This window comes from Acomys minous (assembly GCF_964271855.1).
Source record: "Acomys minous genome assembly, chromosome: 16".
In the NCBI taxonomy this organism is placed as follows: domain Eukaryota; kingdom Metazoa; phylum Chordata; class Mammalia; order Rodentia; family Muridae; genus Acomys; species Acomys minous.
Window position 1 is genome coordinate 13,152,419 of NC_140498.1, and position 16,658 is coordinate 13,169,076.

The window sequence follows — 16,658 nt, forward strand, 5'->3', positions numbered from 1 at the left end:
CTTGTTTGCATTTCACTTTCTTTGGGTTTTGTTGTTTTGTTTGGTCAGTAATTCACTATCTCTGTTAGTAACAAAAAATAATCTTGCAAATTGGAAGAACTTCTTTTTAGAGGGCACGATTTGTCATCAGAAAAGGTTACAAACATGGAGCTCTAATCTGAAGTGTTGTGGCTCTACTCACAAATGTGACTTCTTACTTTATAAAAAATTTTTGAATTATACGTATTTTATTATTCTCAGATCTACAGACCCAGAGAACAGTCTCAGCACAGTAGGCTTGTACACATATCAGTAAACTTTCACTAACCCCAAAGCTTCTTGGTTGCCAGGGGAAAACCCATGAATATCACTTCCTGGATGAGCAACTACACTGGTCTGTCAGATTTCACGCTGGTGGGATTCTTCAGTCAAGCCAAACATCCTGCCCTGCTTGCTGTGGTCATATTTGTGGTTTTCCTGATGGCCTTGTCAGGGAATGCCCTCCTAATCCTTCTGATAGTCTCTGACACACACCTCCACACTCCCATGTACTTTTTCATCAGCCAGCTGTCCCTCATGGACATGATGTACATTTCTGTCACTGTGCCCAAGATGCTCATGGACCAGGTCCTGGGGAGCCACAAGATCTCAGCTGCTGCCTGTGGGATGCAGATGTTCCTCTACCTGACACTAGGAGGTTCAGAATTTTTCCTTCTGGCTGCCATGTCTTATGACCGCTATGTGGCCATCTGTCACCCACTCCGTTATCCTGTCCTCATGAACCGTAGAGTGTGTCTCCTCCTGACATCTGTCTGTTGGTTCCTGGGATCCTTGGATGGCTTTATATTTGCTCCTGTCACCATGACCTTCCCCTTCTGTGGGTCCCGGGAGATCCACCACTTCTTCTGTGAGGTCCCCGCTGTGACAAAGCTGTCCTGCTCAGACACCTGGCTCTCTGAGACCCTGATGTACCTGTGCTGTGTGCTCATGCTCCTCATCCCTGTGACGGTCATCTCCAGCTCCTATTCATCCATCCTCCTCACTGTCCTCAGGATGAATTCAGCAGAGGGCAGGAAGAAGGCCTTGGCCACCTGCTCCTCCCACATGACTGTGGTCCTCCTCTTCTTTGGGGCTGCTATCTATAACTACATGCTCCCTGCCTCCTTCCACACCCCTGAGAAGGACATGGTGGTGTCTGTGTTTTACACAATACTCACCCCTTTGTTGAACCCCCTAATCTATAGCCTTAGGAATAAGAATGTCAAAGATGCTATGAAGAAATTGTTGGGTGGGAAATTCTCTTTCAAGAAGCAGTAAAAATAATTTGGAATGGAAGGTTTCTTTTCTTTGTCTCTACACATCTGTTGTTCCAGGTCTCTTGCTGCTGTCTTATTTCATGTCTTATTTCATATTCATCCAGTTTTGAAGAATTCATTATCTGTTCTGAAATTTTCTTCATTAATATACTTCTTGTTCATTCAAACACTCCATATATTCTGTCAACATTGCATTTTATGACGTTGACAATGGCTATTCAATTTTGTGTGTCAATAGCCTTAGTATTCAAATTTCGTGTCATATTGAGTAATAAATGACCATGAGGTGTTCAACTGATAAAAGATAGAGTGAGTTGAAAGAAAAGTGGATATCAAAGTTAATAAGAGGTGAAGTGAGATAAATATTGAAATAATCATGTGTATTTCATGATAATTTATGTAAATTTGAAATCAGATAAAATTAAAGAACTAGATACAGATCTTCCTCTGTTCAGCTCCTGTCTTATAATATAGTAAAGATAATGGTTAAAGTGTATTTAAATCTAGATAGTACAAGTGGCCCAGAGGGCTTCAAATTGTCAGTGTGGCTCTATTTGCATATAAATGTATCCCCCCAAACAAACACTGCTCTCCTTTGACAAGAAATAAGGCATAGTTCATTTTAGCCAAAAGCAAGTGACCATGGAACAGGAAATCATGTTTCCTCCAATGACATGTTCAAGTTTCATGGAAAGTTCCAAAGTAAAATCAAGTCGTATGTCATAACTCCAGGTATTTTCAAATACACTTGTGGAACCATCAGTATGCAGGTTATAGCAAAGTGACAAAATCTCTGCCATGGTTCTCGGATGCTGTCTGGTGACATGGAACACTTTTAGTGTGGAGTTGACTAGCATACTCATAAGCCAATACACTCCAAATGGTTTCACCTGATGGTCACTGGGATGCTGGCTCGGAAATCAAAGTGGACAGTGAACAGCGTCTAAGGAGGCTAAAGACAGGCTGGGGTAAGTCAGCCTTGAATCTGTAATGTTCTCATGCTCCATGCTCACAGAGCGTCTATCAGTGCTCCATGTTCACAGAGGGTCTGTCAGTGCTCCATGTTCTCAGAGGGTCTATCAGTGCTCCATGTTCACAGAGGGTCTATCAGTGCTCCATGTTCACAGAGGGTCTATCAGTGCTCCATGTTCACAGGGGGTCTATTAGTGCTCCATGTTCACAGAGGGTCTATCAGTGCTCCATGATCACAGAGGGTCTATCAGTGCTCCATGTTCACAGAGGGTCTATCAGTGCTCCATGTTCACAGAGGCTCTATCGGTGCTCCATGTTCACAGGGGGTCTATCAGTGCTCCATGTTCACAGAGGGTCTATCAGTGCTCCATGTTCACAGAGGGTCTATCAGTGCTCCATGTTAACAGGGGGTCTATCAGTGCTCCATGTTCACAGGAAGTCTATCAGTGCTCCATGATCACAGAGGGTCTATCAGTGCTCCATGTTCACAGGGGGTCTATCAGTGCTCCATGGTCAGGGGCTCTATCAGGGCTCTATGTTCACCATGTTCATCAGTGGCCAGTTGCAGACTCTTTACCATGTGTAGGTCTTTGTCTCTGAGACTTCAGTGCAGAGACTCACACTGACCTTCTCTCAGGCTCGGTGCATGAGGAAGCCAGCTGCTGCTTGAGGACCTTGGTGAGGGAGCTCACTCCCAGGAGTGAGGAGAACCAGGACAGCAATCTTTAGGAGAAGGAGCTAGTCCAGCCATCCTGATCTGGGTCTGGTTTGTTTCCACTCTCTGTATGTGACACAGCATTTACATGTGAAGTGTTACAGGAATGCTATCCCAGAAGTTGAGTTGGCAAGAATGCGGTGAGGCTGAAGGAATTAAAAGGAGCAAAAGAGAGAAACCTGTTTCTTAATTGACCACAACTAGAACCAGCTTTCAACCAGGTGCCTGTATGCTTCATCTCTGCTCTTCAGTTTAGAATATTTGAAGCAATTTACTTTCTTGTAGCTTTGCTTTCTCTTGGGCAGCCTCACTACTTAGGTGGAATTTTATATGGAGTAGCTAGTCCTAATTTTAGGAACATTTGTTCTTCAGTTTCCTAGTTTTTGCATCTCATATTTATAGACTGTAGCTGTGCTTGGTCTGTTGCGAGTGTGTTACACCAGGCTGCAGTTTGGGTAAATATTTATAAATCCACCTTGTAGATGAAATCAGATTATAAACGTGGTATTATTGACACTTTCTTCCTAAGAGAACAGCCCTTTCCCCATTTATCAAATATTTCTGGGGCTAAAGATAGAAAATGGAAGCCAAATTCATAGCAAGGCAAAATTCTACAATTATTGGTGACCTATCTAAATCATGTATGTCACAATCAGGAAAACACTGTTTTTTAAAAACGATGTTCTCTTCCTTTGTAATGCTCCCCAGCTGAAGACCCAGTCATTGCCCCAAAGCTCTTTCTCATAGCAAACTTCATTTCTGAAGGATAATTTCCTGTCTAGAACCCGCCACTGCCACTCTGTTCTTATATTTAACTATTTCATCTTCCAGTATCTTCTGCAAATTCCTTCTGCAAACACTTGACATTTTGATCATACACCTCCTTAACTGGTTTGGTCAGAGTAATGCCAAGATATTTTATATTTTTTCTGACTTCTGTAAAGGGTGTTGTTTCCCTGATTTCTTTCTCAGCCCGTTTATTGTTTATATATAGGTGGGGAGGACTACTGAATTTTTGACTTAATGTTGTATCCGCCCACTTCACTGACTGTGTTTATCAGATGTCAGAGTTCCCGGGTAGAATTTTTGGGGTCATTTGTGTATTTTACCATATCAACAGCAAATAGCAATACTTTGACGCCTTCCTGTTCCAATCGTATCCTTTTGATCTCCTTCAGTGGTCCTATTGCTCTAACTAGAACTTCAAGTGCTGTACTGAATAGATAGGGAAATAGGACACAGCATGGTCTTCTCCCAGATTTTAGTGGAAATGCTTCTGCTTTTTCTCCATTTAGTTTGACATAAGCTATAGGTTGGCTACAAATTGCCTTTATTATGTCAAAGTATGTCTTTTAATCCCTAGTCTTTCCAATACTTTTTTCACGAAGGCGTGTGTATAGTTGTCGACGTGGTTCAGTCAATATGCTAAGAGTACCCATTATTTCATTTACTTTTGGGGTAGGGGGAGGGCAAGATGGCACAGGCTTCAGGGTTATTTGCAAGTGGGGGAAGTGTTTACAATGTAAAGTCTGAACACAAGCTTCAGAGTCTACTTCTATGAAAGATAACATGTCACAAAAGCTACAGGAAAGTTATATGAACACACACACACACACACACATACACACACTCATGGGTAGAAAGAGAATTCCCTACAGTGAACAAGGTCCTGGACATGCAGTAACTGACTCATGTTGGACCAGATTGCTACTTATGATGGTGATGTTCAGAATATTGTGAATACTGGCTGTGATTTCCCATTTTAACAAAACTGAGTAGTAAATCAGGCTGTGGTTGCACTTTCTGTCAGCATCCCTGGCTCCCTTGGTTACGCTCTTTTTAAAGTCCCAGAGGGAAACTATTAGCCAAATCTGTATCCAGGAATGAGCAGAGTCCAGCCAGGGATGACGTCACTTGCCTCCTGCTCCTTGTGCACTTAACCAGCTTGTCCCTTGCCCCATGTGGCCCAGGCTGCATCTGCATCTGATGGTGAGTAGGACCTGACAGGAGAGTCTGCGGGGCACGGGGTGGTCAGAAAATGGTCGGTGCTTTCTCTATGTGGCCTGTTTCATCCTTTATTGTGTGATTTTCATGTGGAGAAAAGAAATTGGCATCATCTTCATCATCATCTTTATCCTCTTCCTCCTCCTTCTTCTTCTTCGTTCATTTGTTTGGGTTGGATTTTGAGCCAGGGTACTCTGTGTAGCCCTGGCTGTTCTGGAACTCATTTTGTAGCCTCAGAGATTTACTGGACTCTACCTCCTGAGTGGTAAAGGTAACAGCATGTCCACCCCTACCTCTCTTCTCCCTAAAGCTTCCTTTTAGTATTTTCTTACTGAGATTTTTTTTCCTAACAAATGAATGAAGCAATATGTGTTCCAACCTTCACTGATATATTTTTGGTGGTTTTGAAACAAGGTCTCTTAACTATTAGTCCTCTACACACACACACACACACACACACACACACACACACACACACACACACACACACCAGAGTTGTCTTGATTTCATTGGAGAAAGCAGTGCCTGCCTCAGTTTCACCAGTTCCAGGATTGTGGTAGGCATCTGCCACCATATTCACTCTTCCTTGTACATTTTTAAGTGTTCATAGGACAATGCAAAATACCTTAATCTTATTTTTGTCTCATCAGATGAAGCAAAAAGTAGATAGTCAAAATTCAAACATTCAAAAAGATATGTTGCAGGAGACGTGGTGTTTCTCATAGAACCCAGGCAGGTCCCCCTCTGCCTACACACAAGTTAAGCACTGATACTGTCAGTTTTTGTGTGATGTGAGGCAGATGCCCTGAGACCCTGAGCTTCTCCTCTGTGAAAGAAGAATACATGGTGACACCTATCTAAGGACCAGGGTGGGCTCAGGGATGCTGCTGGCTTGGGATGATGCTCTGTCCTTTCTCTACCTTCACTGTTAGTGATACAAAGTGTTAACAATGCACCAAGCTGCTCCCATGAAATCAAATAGCACAGCATGGGTAAGGGCAAGCCGGCTGCTAGTCCCATGCCTTGTGCAGACGCCATGTTCCTGGTCTCACTGCTGCTGTTGGCCCTCATTTAACAGAGTGCATTGCCCTTTCCAGCACCCCTCCTGCCCCTCACCTGCCTCCAGGCTTCCACTCCACCAACAAACAGTGTTCAGGGCGTCTCTTAGACTGTGGCTCCCTCTCCAGTCTTTATTCACTGTGTGCCCCCAAGCTGGGTCAGTAGGCAAAAATAAGGTCAACTTTGAAGAGCTTACACTTTTAAATACATGTAAGTTTTCTTTTATAAATAAGTCTTTTAAAATGGAAATCTATCATATTCCTTCATCTCAATCTATTTCCTGTCCATATCTCCGCCCATCTGCTCCTGTGGGTCTCAGATTTGTCTTGCATTTATAGGAAAGTACCATGAAAACTACCATGCTCTCTGCTCCATCAGCAGCCCTATAAGGACTTCAGGTTCAGATTTCTTTTTGCAACTTTCTTTTTAGAATCTTGACATAAATATGAAATGTGCCTGAGACTTGAGATCACTGCCTCAAAAGCCCCTCCATTGTAACTCTTGCAAACTTCTCAGAAGCAGGAGATTTTACATCCTTCCTATTGCTTAGGTCTTTCAAATTGTAATATCCACTAGTTCAGAAACTTTTAACAAGTCGTTTCTCTTTAAAAGTATGTGTAGAAGAGACATTCACTGAACCTCATCAGAAAGGCCGGATACATTCTGTCTACTGCTATTTCTTACTATGTTGTTCCTATGTAAACCTTCACACGTAATTCACATTTATGAACTAGTTTCCCATGATATATAGACATGACCCTTGTTTAATGCAATCAAGGTGAATGTGTCCCAGGTTTCCTGTCAGCATCTATCGCAGAGGCAGGCTGTGAGCATGGAGTGCACATCTCAGGGCTGTGTTCTCTCTGCTTCTCAGACTCTATAAAGAAGAGGCTGGCAGTCCATGGAGACGCTGCTGCCACAGCCTGGCCTGGCAGCCGGCAGAGACTGTTGACTCCTCTGCTCCCTGCTTAGCATGAGAGCTAAGTGTGGACCCTGTGAAAAGAGGAACTTGAAGAAGCAGACATGAGAAAAGGGTGAGACATCCCACTAACGCTGTCCAACCCGCGTTAGATGAGTAAACACATTATATGTATTTTTCTATCTACGTTTTCATATGAACATGTTCATATGAATGTATATTTAAAGAGCATCTATCTATCAAGACAAACATGTATAGGACACTTCAAAGTCCCTGGACTGTGTGCATTTCTCAACTAAGATCTTTTACCATCTTATTTTAAAAACCAGATTCTTCAGTGAGTGCTAAACTGGAGCATTCATCTTATGATGTGTTAATATTAGAAGCAGCTCTACAATGGTCGTGAAGAGTAACTTGTGTGTTCATCAATTTTCTAAATAATGTGTTTGCTTGTTTTCTTGTTTGCATTTCACTTTCTTTGGGTTTTGTTGTTTTGTTTTGGTCAGTAATTCACTATCTCTGTTAGTAACAAAAAATAATCTTGCAAATTGGAAGAACTTCTTATTAGAGGGCACAATTTGTCATCAGAAAAGGTTACAAACATGGAGCTCTAATCTGAGGTGTTGTGGCTCTACCCACAGATGTGACTTGTTACTTTTAAAAAATTTTTAAATTATAGATATGTTATTATTCTCAGATCTACAGGCCCAGAGAACATTCTCAGCACAGTAGGCTTGTACACACCCCAAAGCTTCTTGGTTGCCTAGGAAACACCCATGGACATCACCCCCTGGATGAGCAACTACACTGGCCTGTCAGATTTCACCCTCGTGGGATTCTTCAGTCAAGCCAAAAACCCTGCCCTGCTTGTTGTGATCATATTTGTGGTTTTCATGATGGCCTTGTCAGGGAATGCCCTCCTAATCCTTCTGATAGTCTCTGACACACACCTCCACACTCCCATGTACTTTTTCATCAGCCAGCTGTCCCTCATGGACATGATGTACATTTCTGTCACTGTGCCCAAGATGCTCATGGACCAGGTCCTGGGGAGCCACAAGATCTCAACTGCTGCCTGTGGGATGCAGATGTTCCTCTACCTGACACTAGGAGGTTCAGAATTTTTCCTTCTGGCTGCCATGTCTTATGACCGCTATGTGGCCATCTGTCACCCACTCCGTTATCCTGTCCTCATGAACCATAGAGTGTGTCTTCTCCTGACATCTGCCTGTTGGTTCCTGGGATCCTTGGATGGCTTCATGCTGACCCCTGTCACCATGACCTTCCCCTTCTGTGGGTCCCGGGAGATCCACCACTTCTTCTGTGAGGTCCCCGCTGTGACAAAGTTGTCCTGCTCTGACACCTGGCTCTCTGAGACCCTAATGTACCTGTGCTGTGTGCTCATGATTTTCATCCCTGTGACTGTCATCTCCAGCTCCTATTCATCCATCCTCCTCACTGTCCTCAGGATGAACTCGGCAGAGGGCAGGAAGAAGGCCTTGGCCACCTGCTCCTCCCACATGACTGTGGTCATCCTGTTCTATGGCGCTGCTGTCTACACCTACATGCTCCCTGCCTCCTTCCACACCCCTGAGAAGGACATGGTGGTGTCTGTGTTTTACACAATACTCACCCCTTTGTTGAACCCCCTAATCTATAGCCTTAGGAATAAGAATGTCAAAGATGCTATGAAGAAATTGTTGGGTGAGAATTCCTCTTTCAAGAAGCAATAAAAATAATTTGGAAGGGAAAGTTTTTTCTCTTTGTCTCTACACATCTGTTGTTCCAGGTCTCTTGCTGCTGTCTTATTTGATGTCTTATTTTATATTCATCCAGTTTTGAAGTATTCGTTATCTGTTCTGAAAATTTCTTCATTAATATACTTCTTGTTCATTCAAACTCTACATATGTTCTGTCAACATTACATTTTATGAAGTTGATAATGGCTATTCAATTTTGTGTGTCAATAGCCTTAGTATTGAAAATTCATGTCATATTGAGTAATAAATGACCATGATGTCTTCAACTGATAAAAGATAAAGTGAGTTGAAAGAAAACTGGCTATCAAAGTTAATAAGAGGTGAAGTGAGATAAATATTGAAATAATCATGTGTATTTCATGTTAATTTATGTAAATCATAAATCAAATAAAAGTAAAAAGCTAGATACAGATCTTCCTCTGTTCAGCTCCTGTCTTATAATATAGTAAAGATAATAGTTAAAGTGTATTTAAATCTAGATAGTACAAGTGGCCCAGAGGGCTTCAAATTGTCAGTGTGGCTCTATTTGCATATAAATGTATCCCCCCAAAACAAACACTGCTCTCATTTCACAAGAAATAAGGCAAAGTTCCTTTTAAGCCAAAAGCAAGTGACCATGGACCAGGAACTCATGTTTCTCCCAATGACATCTTCAAATTTCATGGGAAGTTATAAAACACAATCAAGTCTTATGTCATAACTCCAGGTATTTTTTCAAATACACTTGTGGAACCATCAGTATGCAGGTTATAGCAAAGTGACAAAATCTCTGCCATGGTTTTCAGATGCTTTCTGGTGACATGGAACACTTTTAGTGTGGGGTAAACTAGCATTCTCATAAGCCAATACACTCCGAATGGTTTCACCTGATGGTCACTAGGATGCTGGCTCAGAAACCATAGTGGACAGTGAACAGCTTCTAAGGATGCTAAAGACAGGCTGGGGTAAGTGTGCCTTGAATCTGTAATGTTCTCATGCTCCATGCTCACAGAGAGTCTATAAGTGCTCCATGTTCACAGAGGGTCTATCAGTGCTCCATGTTCACAGGGGGTCTATCAGTGCTCCATGTTCACAGGGGGTCTATCAGTGCTCCATGTTCACAGAGGGTCTATCAGTGCTCCATGTTCACAGAGGGTCTATCAGTGCTCCATGCTCACAGAGGATCTATCAGTGCTCCATGTTCACAGAGGGTCTATCAGTGCTCCATGTTCACAGAGGGTCTATCAGTGCTCCATGTTTACAGAGGGTCTATCAGGGCTCTATGTTCACCATGTTCATCAGTGGCCAGTTGCAGACTCTTTACCATGTGTAGGTCTTTGTCTCTCAGACTTCAGTGCAGGGACTCACACTGACCTTCTCTCAGGCTCAGTGCATGAGGAAGCCAGCTGCTGCTTGAGGACCTGTGGTGAGGGAGCTCACTCCCAGGAGTGAGGAGAGCCAGGACAGCAATCTTTAGGAGAAGGAGCTAGTGCAGCCATCCTGATCTGTGTCTGATTTGTTTCCACTCTCTGTATGTGACACAGCATTTACATGTGAAGTGTTACAGGAATGCTATCCCAGAAGTTGATTTGGCAAGAATGCAGTGAGGCCGAAGGAATTAAAAGGAGCAAATGGGAGAGACAGGTTTCTTTCTTTCTTTTTTTTTTTTTACTTTTATTATTTTTGAAATTTTATTAGTTGGGTGAAGAGGATGATAGACAACAGCACAGCATGCACATAGAAGTCGGAAGGACAATGTATGAGTCAGTGAGAGACAGGTTTCTTAATTGACCACAAGTAGAACCATCTTTCAACCAGTTACCTGTATGCCATGTTATCCTGCATCCTCAATCAGTTTGGGTCCCACGATTCCCCCTCCTTCTCTTCCACAGGGTTCCCTGAGCTCTGAGGAGAGGGACACAATGCACACCTCTGAACTGGTCTCCCTCTCTCTCTCTATGCCTAATGTTTGGCTGTGGGTCTCTGCTTCTGCTCCCAATCTCTCTGATGCTGACTGAACTAGACACCAATCGATGGATATAGCAGTACATTGTTAGGAATCATTTCATTGATTTTTGTTTGGGGGGGGGCATCATGTTTAGTTCTACACAAGGTCTCTGGGTTATCCAGCTCCTGCTTCCTGGTAGTCCAGGCAGTGGCAATGTCGGGCACAGACTCCCTTTTATGGCATGGGCCTCAAATTAAACCAGTCAATGGTTGGCCACTCTCACAAGTTCTAGAAGCCCTCACTAGAGATGCCTTCATAGGTTCTAGTAAGTTTCCACTGTAGTGGTGTTCCACATTGACGCCCAAATGCCCTTCAATCTCAGCTGTCTCTCCCCATACTCTTTCTTCACACCCCATATGATCCTTCCTCATCCCATTCCCAATCACCCTGAGTCCACCGAAAATCTCTTCTATTTCCCCTTCCCAGGGAGAGCCATGCATCCCACTAGAACCTCCCTTGTTACTTAACCTTGCTGAGTCTGTGGGTCACAGCATGGTTATCATTTACGTAACAGCTACTGTGCACTTATAAGTGAGTACATATCTTGTTTGTCTTCCCAGGTCTGGATTACCTCACTCGGGATGATTTTTTTTTTCTAGTTTCCTCCATTTGCCTGCAAATTTTATGATGCCAATTTTTTTTCTAACAGCCAAGTAATTCTCCATTGTGTAAATGTACCATGGTGTTTTCTTTCTTTTTTTTTTTTAATTAATTTATTCATATTACATCTTGATTGTTAGCCCTTCCCCTGTTTCCTCCCATTCCTCCCTCCCTCCCACTTCCCCCCTTCTCCCCTTCCCTATGTCTGTGATTGAGGGAGACTTCTTCCCCCTATGTATGCTCTAAGATTATTGAGTCTCTTCTTGGTAACTTGCTATCCTTCTTCTGAGTGCCACCAGGCCTCCCCATCCAGGGGACATGGTCAGAAAAGGGGCACCAGAGTTCACGTGACTGTTGAGTGGTGTTTTCAATCTACTCATCATGACATCCTCTCATATGGCATAAGTAAAAACTGGTATTACAGTTTGGTTATGCAGTTCAGACTGACTTATAAAGACAGATGCCTTTCATCTGCTCAGACAAAGAGCAGAGAATCATTTTCTTTCTTTTTTTTTATTTTGAGACAGGGTTTCTTTGTGTAGCCTTGGCTGTCCTGGACTCCCTTTGTAGACCAGGCTGGCCTTAAACTCACAACGATCAGCCTGCCTCTGCCTGCCAAATGCTGGGATTAAAGGCGTGCGCCACCACATCCGGCTCAGAGAATCATTTTCAACAAAGGCAGATGCCTTTCACCTGGTCAAACAAAAATCATTTTCAGTTTAATTGTGCACACTGCACATTCCATACATATGTTTATACAAATGTGTATATTACCTGTGAAAGTTTATGTGTTTGAAGGACAAAAGGACCAGACGCCAATGAAGTTCGGAACAGCCCTGACAGGATTCATCCCAAAGGATGCTGAGATGCTGACATGTTTGTTCTAGCCTCCTGCTTGATCCAACTTCAGACTACCTCATTCGAAGCTTGTTTCCAGAACAGCCTTTCAAACTGTTGAGCCAATCAGGACTTCATTTAAGCCTGAATTTTTACAGCATTTAGAACCTGGACAACAAATGTTACAATTAGTTTTCTTACAACCTGACCATTTTTCCAATTTTCTTGGGCCACCAAAAAGAAAGTGCCACCCCCAAACAGCAAGAAACAATTTTAAGAGAACATGATGCCTTCTTTTCTGAGAGGGGGGGTGGGTGGTTTTTGATTCTGTGATAAGGTGATGCTCATAAATGTTTGTCATTGATAAAAGGGGGTTGGTTACAAAGTGTTACAGTTTTAGTCAGGGAAAAAATGAGGCAAAAGACATTAAACTCAGGAATTTCTCTTTCTTCTTCTTTTCTCCTTCTTTCTTATATAGAGTGAGAAGAGTTGAAAAGAAAGAAATGGGGGAAGAAATATGTAAATAACAGAAGAATAATAGGACAAAAGGATAAATTATTGAATCTACTCTTAAACTATAGAGCTATTACTAATACCAAATATTTTTACATTGATATGTATTATTGTATACAAATACAGGTTTAAGGTTTAAATTATTATATAATTAATGCAAATTTAAGGTTTACTTGGATTATTGTATATTGATAAAAATTTAAATGTATTTGATACACATAATGTATATATATTTTAATTCTTTCATAAGGTATGCCTATACAACTCATTTTAAAATGCAATGTAAAGTTCTAGTCTTTTTAAAAAGCTATTACAAACTGTTTGGATGCTTAGGAAATACAAATTAACAATCAGACAATCAAACTCATGGTCATGTCAGACACTAGTATAGTTTATTACAGAAATATTTCCTAGGTTAAACAGATAGTAAATAGCTAGAAATGAGCAATATTTGCCTATTCAGATGTACCATAAAGAAATAGATGTTCTTCAAAAACCTCAGAGACCTACAGAATATGGCATTTTAAAATGTTTTTTATTATTTTAAGGATTCTTTTGACAATAAGACATGTCAGCTCCTACCTCAAAGAAGATGATGAGCATCAAAGCATCTCCTTATGGAGTTTGCTTCAATGTGTCAGACTGCCATTGAGCAAGAAACTGCCCCTGATTCAACTGCTGATAATATGCTATCCAAAATGGACTAACTAGACACAGGGAAGTCAACTGCCAAGCTTTGCAGGAACAAAGTAGGCAGCCCTTCATATTTCCTGCTTCACCAAAAAGCCTGTCAGATATTCTGGACCAGAAGGCTGAAGATGATGCTCCAACAGTTGCTGAGAAACTTGGTTGACTCTCCAGGTAACCAGCTGCCTCTGTTATTTCTATTTTGGAAGCTGCTTGTTCTGCACTTTCTACAGACTCAGTTAATATTTATTCCTTCTCATGTCTCTGATGGGGTTGAAGATGAGAAAGTTATAGTCTCACAACTAACCTTAAGTTGTTTAGGATAAAAATTGTTTTTAAAAAGATATTTTTAGGCCTAAGTAGAATTTTTAGGTTGTTAAATACAAGCTCTGATAGAAAATTGTTTGAGTATAGTACTCTGAACCCACCATGAGCACTTTCTCCTAAGTTGCCAAATACAAATGGACTGGACATTATAGATGTAATTATTACATGATAATTTTCTTATTTGTTTTATAATTGTCCTTATTGCATGTAGTTTATTATTTGAAGAGAAGGAGCCTTTTATTTAGACAGAAAGGGAGAACTGTTGGGGGTTGGTCTGGCGCTATGTGTACAAGTGATAATTTCTGGGTCCCAAGATCTGGCTGCAGTCCAGATGAGAACATTCTCATGCACACCTAAGAACTGTTGTATAAACTTTGCTCACCAATTATCTCTGATTGATTAATAAAGTTGCTGGCAGACAATTAGTAGGCAGAATAGAAGCAGAAGCCCCTGGGCTTGGGCTCTGATGTTGGGACCATGAGGCTTGGACGGGGGTGGGGGGAGGGGGAAGGAGGGAAAAAAAGATGGGGAAAGAGGATGTGGCCTGATGGAGCTTATCCAGCCCAGACAGGACAATTTGGGGAATGCAGATGGGAGATAGCCAGATTATCTTAGAAAATTAGTTTAAATCAAACCTACCCAGTTATTATTTATAAGGCTTGTTTATAAACCAATAGGTCTCTGTCTCAATTATTGGGGAACAGCCAGGTCATAGAAAAGTCCTTTAGAATTTAATAAATATTCAACAACAGTGTTGGATTGCTTTTTGCTTTTTGCTTTTGGTTTTGGTTTTTAGGTTTTTCGAGACAAGGTTTCTCAGTGTATCCTTGGCTGTCCTGGACTCATTTTGTAGACCAGGGTGGCCTCAAACTCACAGTGATCCACCTGCCTCTGCCTCCCAAGTGCTGGGATTAAAGGCGTGCGCCACCACACCCAGCAGCAGTGTTGGATTTTTGTCAAAGGCTTTTATGGGTTCTAATGATGTGATCATGTGGGGTTTTTTTCTTTCAGTTTGTTCATATAATGGATCACATTGATGGATTTTCTAATGTTGAACCATCTTTATCTCTAAGATGAAGCCTACTTGGTCATGGTGGATGATCTTTTTGATGTGTTCTGAGATTCAATTTTGCCAGCATTTTATTGAGCATTTTTGCATCTATGTTTATAAGGGAAATTGGTCAGTAGTTTTCTTTCTTTGTTGAATTTTTGTACGGTTTAGTTATCAGGGTGATTGTGGCCTTGTTAAATTAATTTGGAATGTTTCTGCTGTTTCTACTTTGATGGATAATTTTAACAGTGTTGCTGTTAGCTCTTTGAAAGACTAGTAAAATTCTGTACTAAAATCATTTGACCCTGGGCTGGTTTTGGTTGAGAGACTTTCAATGACTGCTTCTATTCCTTAGGTTTATAGATATATTTATATTGATGACCTGATCTTGACTTAACTTTGGTAAGTGGTATCAATTAAGAAAATTATTTATTTCTTTTTGATTTTCCAATAATGTAGAGTACCTAATGATTCTTGGGATTTCCTCAGGGCCTGTTGTTATGTCCCCTTTTCATTTCTAATATTGTTAGTTCAGACACAGACATAGGGGAGGGAAGGGGAGTAGGGGGAAAGTGGGAGGAAGGGAGGAATGGAAGGATACATGGGATGGGCTAACAACTGAGATGTAATATGAATAAATTAATTAAAAAAGAAAAGAAAAGAAAAGGTCAATGTACCCAGTGGGAAAAAATAGATATTTCACTCCGTCTTTTCATTAGTTTGAAAACTTTTTCATATAATTTGTATATTTTGTTGATTTGTCAAAGAACCAACTCTTTGTTTCATTGGTTGTATGGTTCTCTTTGTTTCTGTTTTATTTATTAATTTCAGCCCTGAGTTTGATTATTTCCTGCTGTCTACTTCTCTTGGGTGTATACAGTTCTTTCTTCTTCTTTTTCTTCTTCTTCTTCTTCTTCTTCTTCTTCTTCTTCTTCTTCTTCTTCTTCTTCTAGAGTATTCAGGTGTGCTGTTAAGTTTCTAGTATAGGATCTCCCAATTTTTCTATAGGTAAGCATTTAGTGATATTATCTTTTCTCTTAGCTTTCAGTGTGCTCCATAACTTTCTTGTATGTTCATTTTCATTGACTTCTAGAAATTCTTTAATTTTGTCCTTTATTTCTGTCTTGACGCAGTTTGCTTTCAGTCGGGAGTTGTTAAGTTTCTGTGAGTTTGTAGGTTTCTATTATTGCTATTGTTGTTAAAAATCAGCTTTAATCCATAGTGGTCTGATAGGAGGTAGAGGGTTTTTTTTTTTTCAATTTTCTTGTATCCATTTAATACTTTGTGACTGAGTATGTGGTCAGTTTTGGAGAAAATGCTGTGAGGTGTTGAGAAGGAGTTATATTCTTTTGAGTTTGGGTAAACTTTTCTGTAGATATCTGTTACATTTGATTTATAATGGCTATTAGCTCCAGTATTTCTCTGTTTAGCTTTTCTGGATGACCTGTCCATTTGTAAGACTGGGATATTGAAGTCTCTTACCGTCAATGTATGATGGTCAATGTATGAATTAAGCTTTAATAATGTTTCTCTTTCAAAGGTGGGTGTCCTTGCATTTGGAGCACAGATGTTAAGAACTGAAAGATTATCTTGGTGGATTTTTTTCCTTGATGAATATGAAGTGTCCTTCCCACTGGTATTGAGTGATATCAATGACCAATGATTGTTAATTCCTGTTTGTTGTTGTTAGTGGTGTGTGGCTGTGGTTGTGTGTGTGTGTGTGTGTGTGTGTGTGTGTGTGTGTGTTCCCCTTTTTTGTTTTTCTGGTATGAGAATGTTTATTTTTTTGTGCTTTCATGGATGTAAGTAACCTTCTTGTGTTGGAGTTTTACTATAGTACCTTCTGTAGGGCTGAATTTGTGGGTAGATATTGTTTAAATTTGACTTTACCATGGAATATCTTGTTTTCTCCATCTATTGTGATTAAAAGTT

General features: G+C 41.0%; 2 protein-coding genes across 2 annotated transcripts; both read left to right on the forward strand.

Moving 5' to 3' along the window:
* Window positions 1-339: 339 nt before the first annotated feature.
* On the forward strand, window positions 340-1,296 carry LOC311586065 (olfactory receptor 2T29-like; the record flags this gene model as incomplete). Its single annotated transcript, XM_084761878.1, has 1 exon — window positions 340-1,296. One exon carries the CDS (start codon window positions 340-342, stop codon window positions 1,294-1,296), a length of 957 nt encoding a protein of 318 aa, XP_084618004.1.
* A 6,444-nt stretch (window positions 1,297-7,740) lies between these two features.
* On the forward strand, window positions 7,741-8,697 carry LOC311586066 (olfactory receptor 2T29-like; the record flags this gene model as incomplete). Its single annotated transcript, XM_084761879.1, has 1 exon — window positions 7,741-8,697. One exon carries the CDS (start codon window positions 7,741-7,743, stop codon window positions 8,695-8,697), a length of 957 nt encoding a protein of 318 aa, XP_084618005.1.
* Window positions 8,698-16,658: the final 7,961 nt, after the last annotated feature.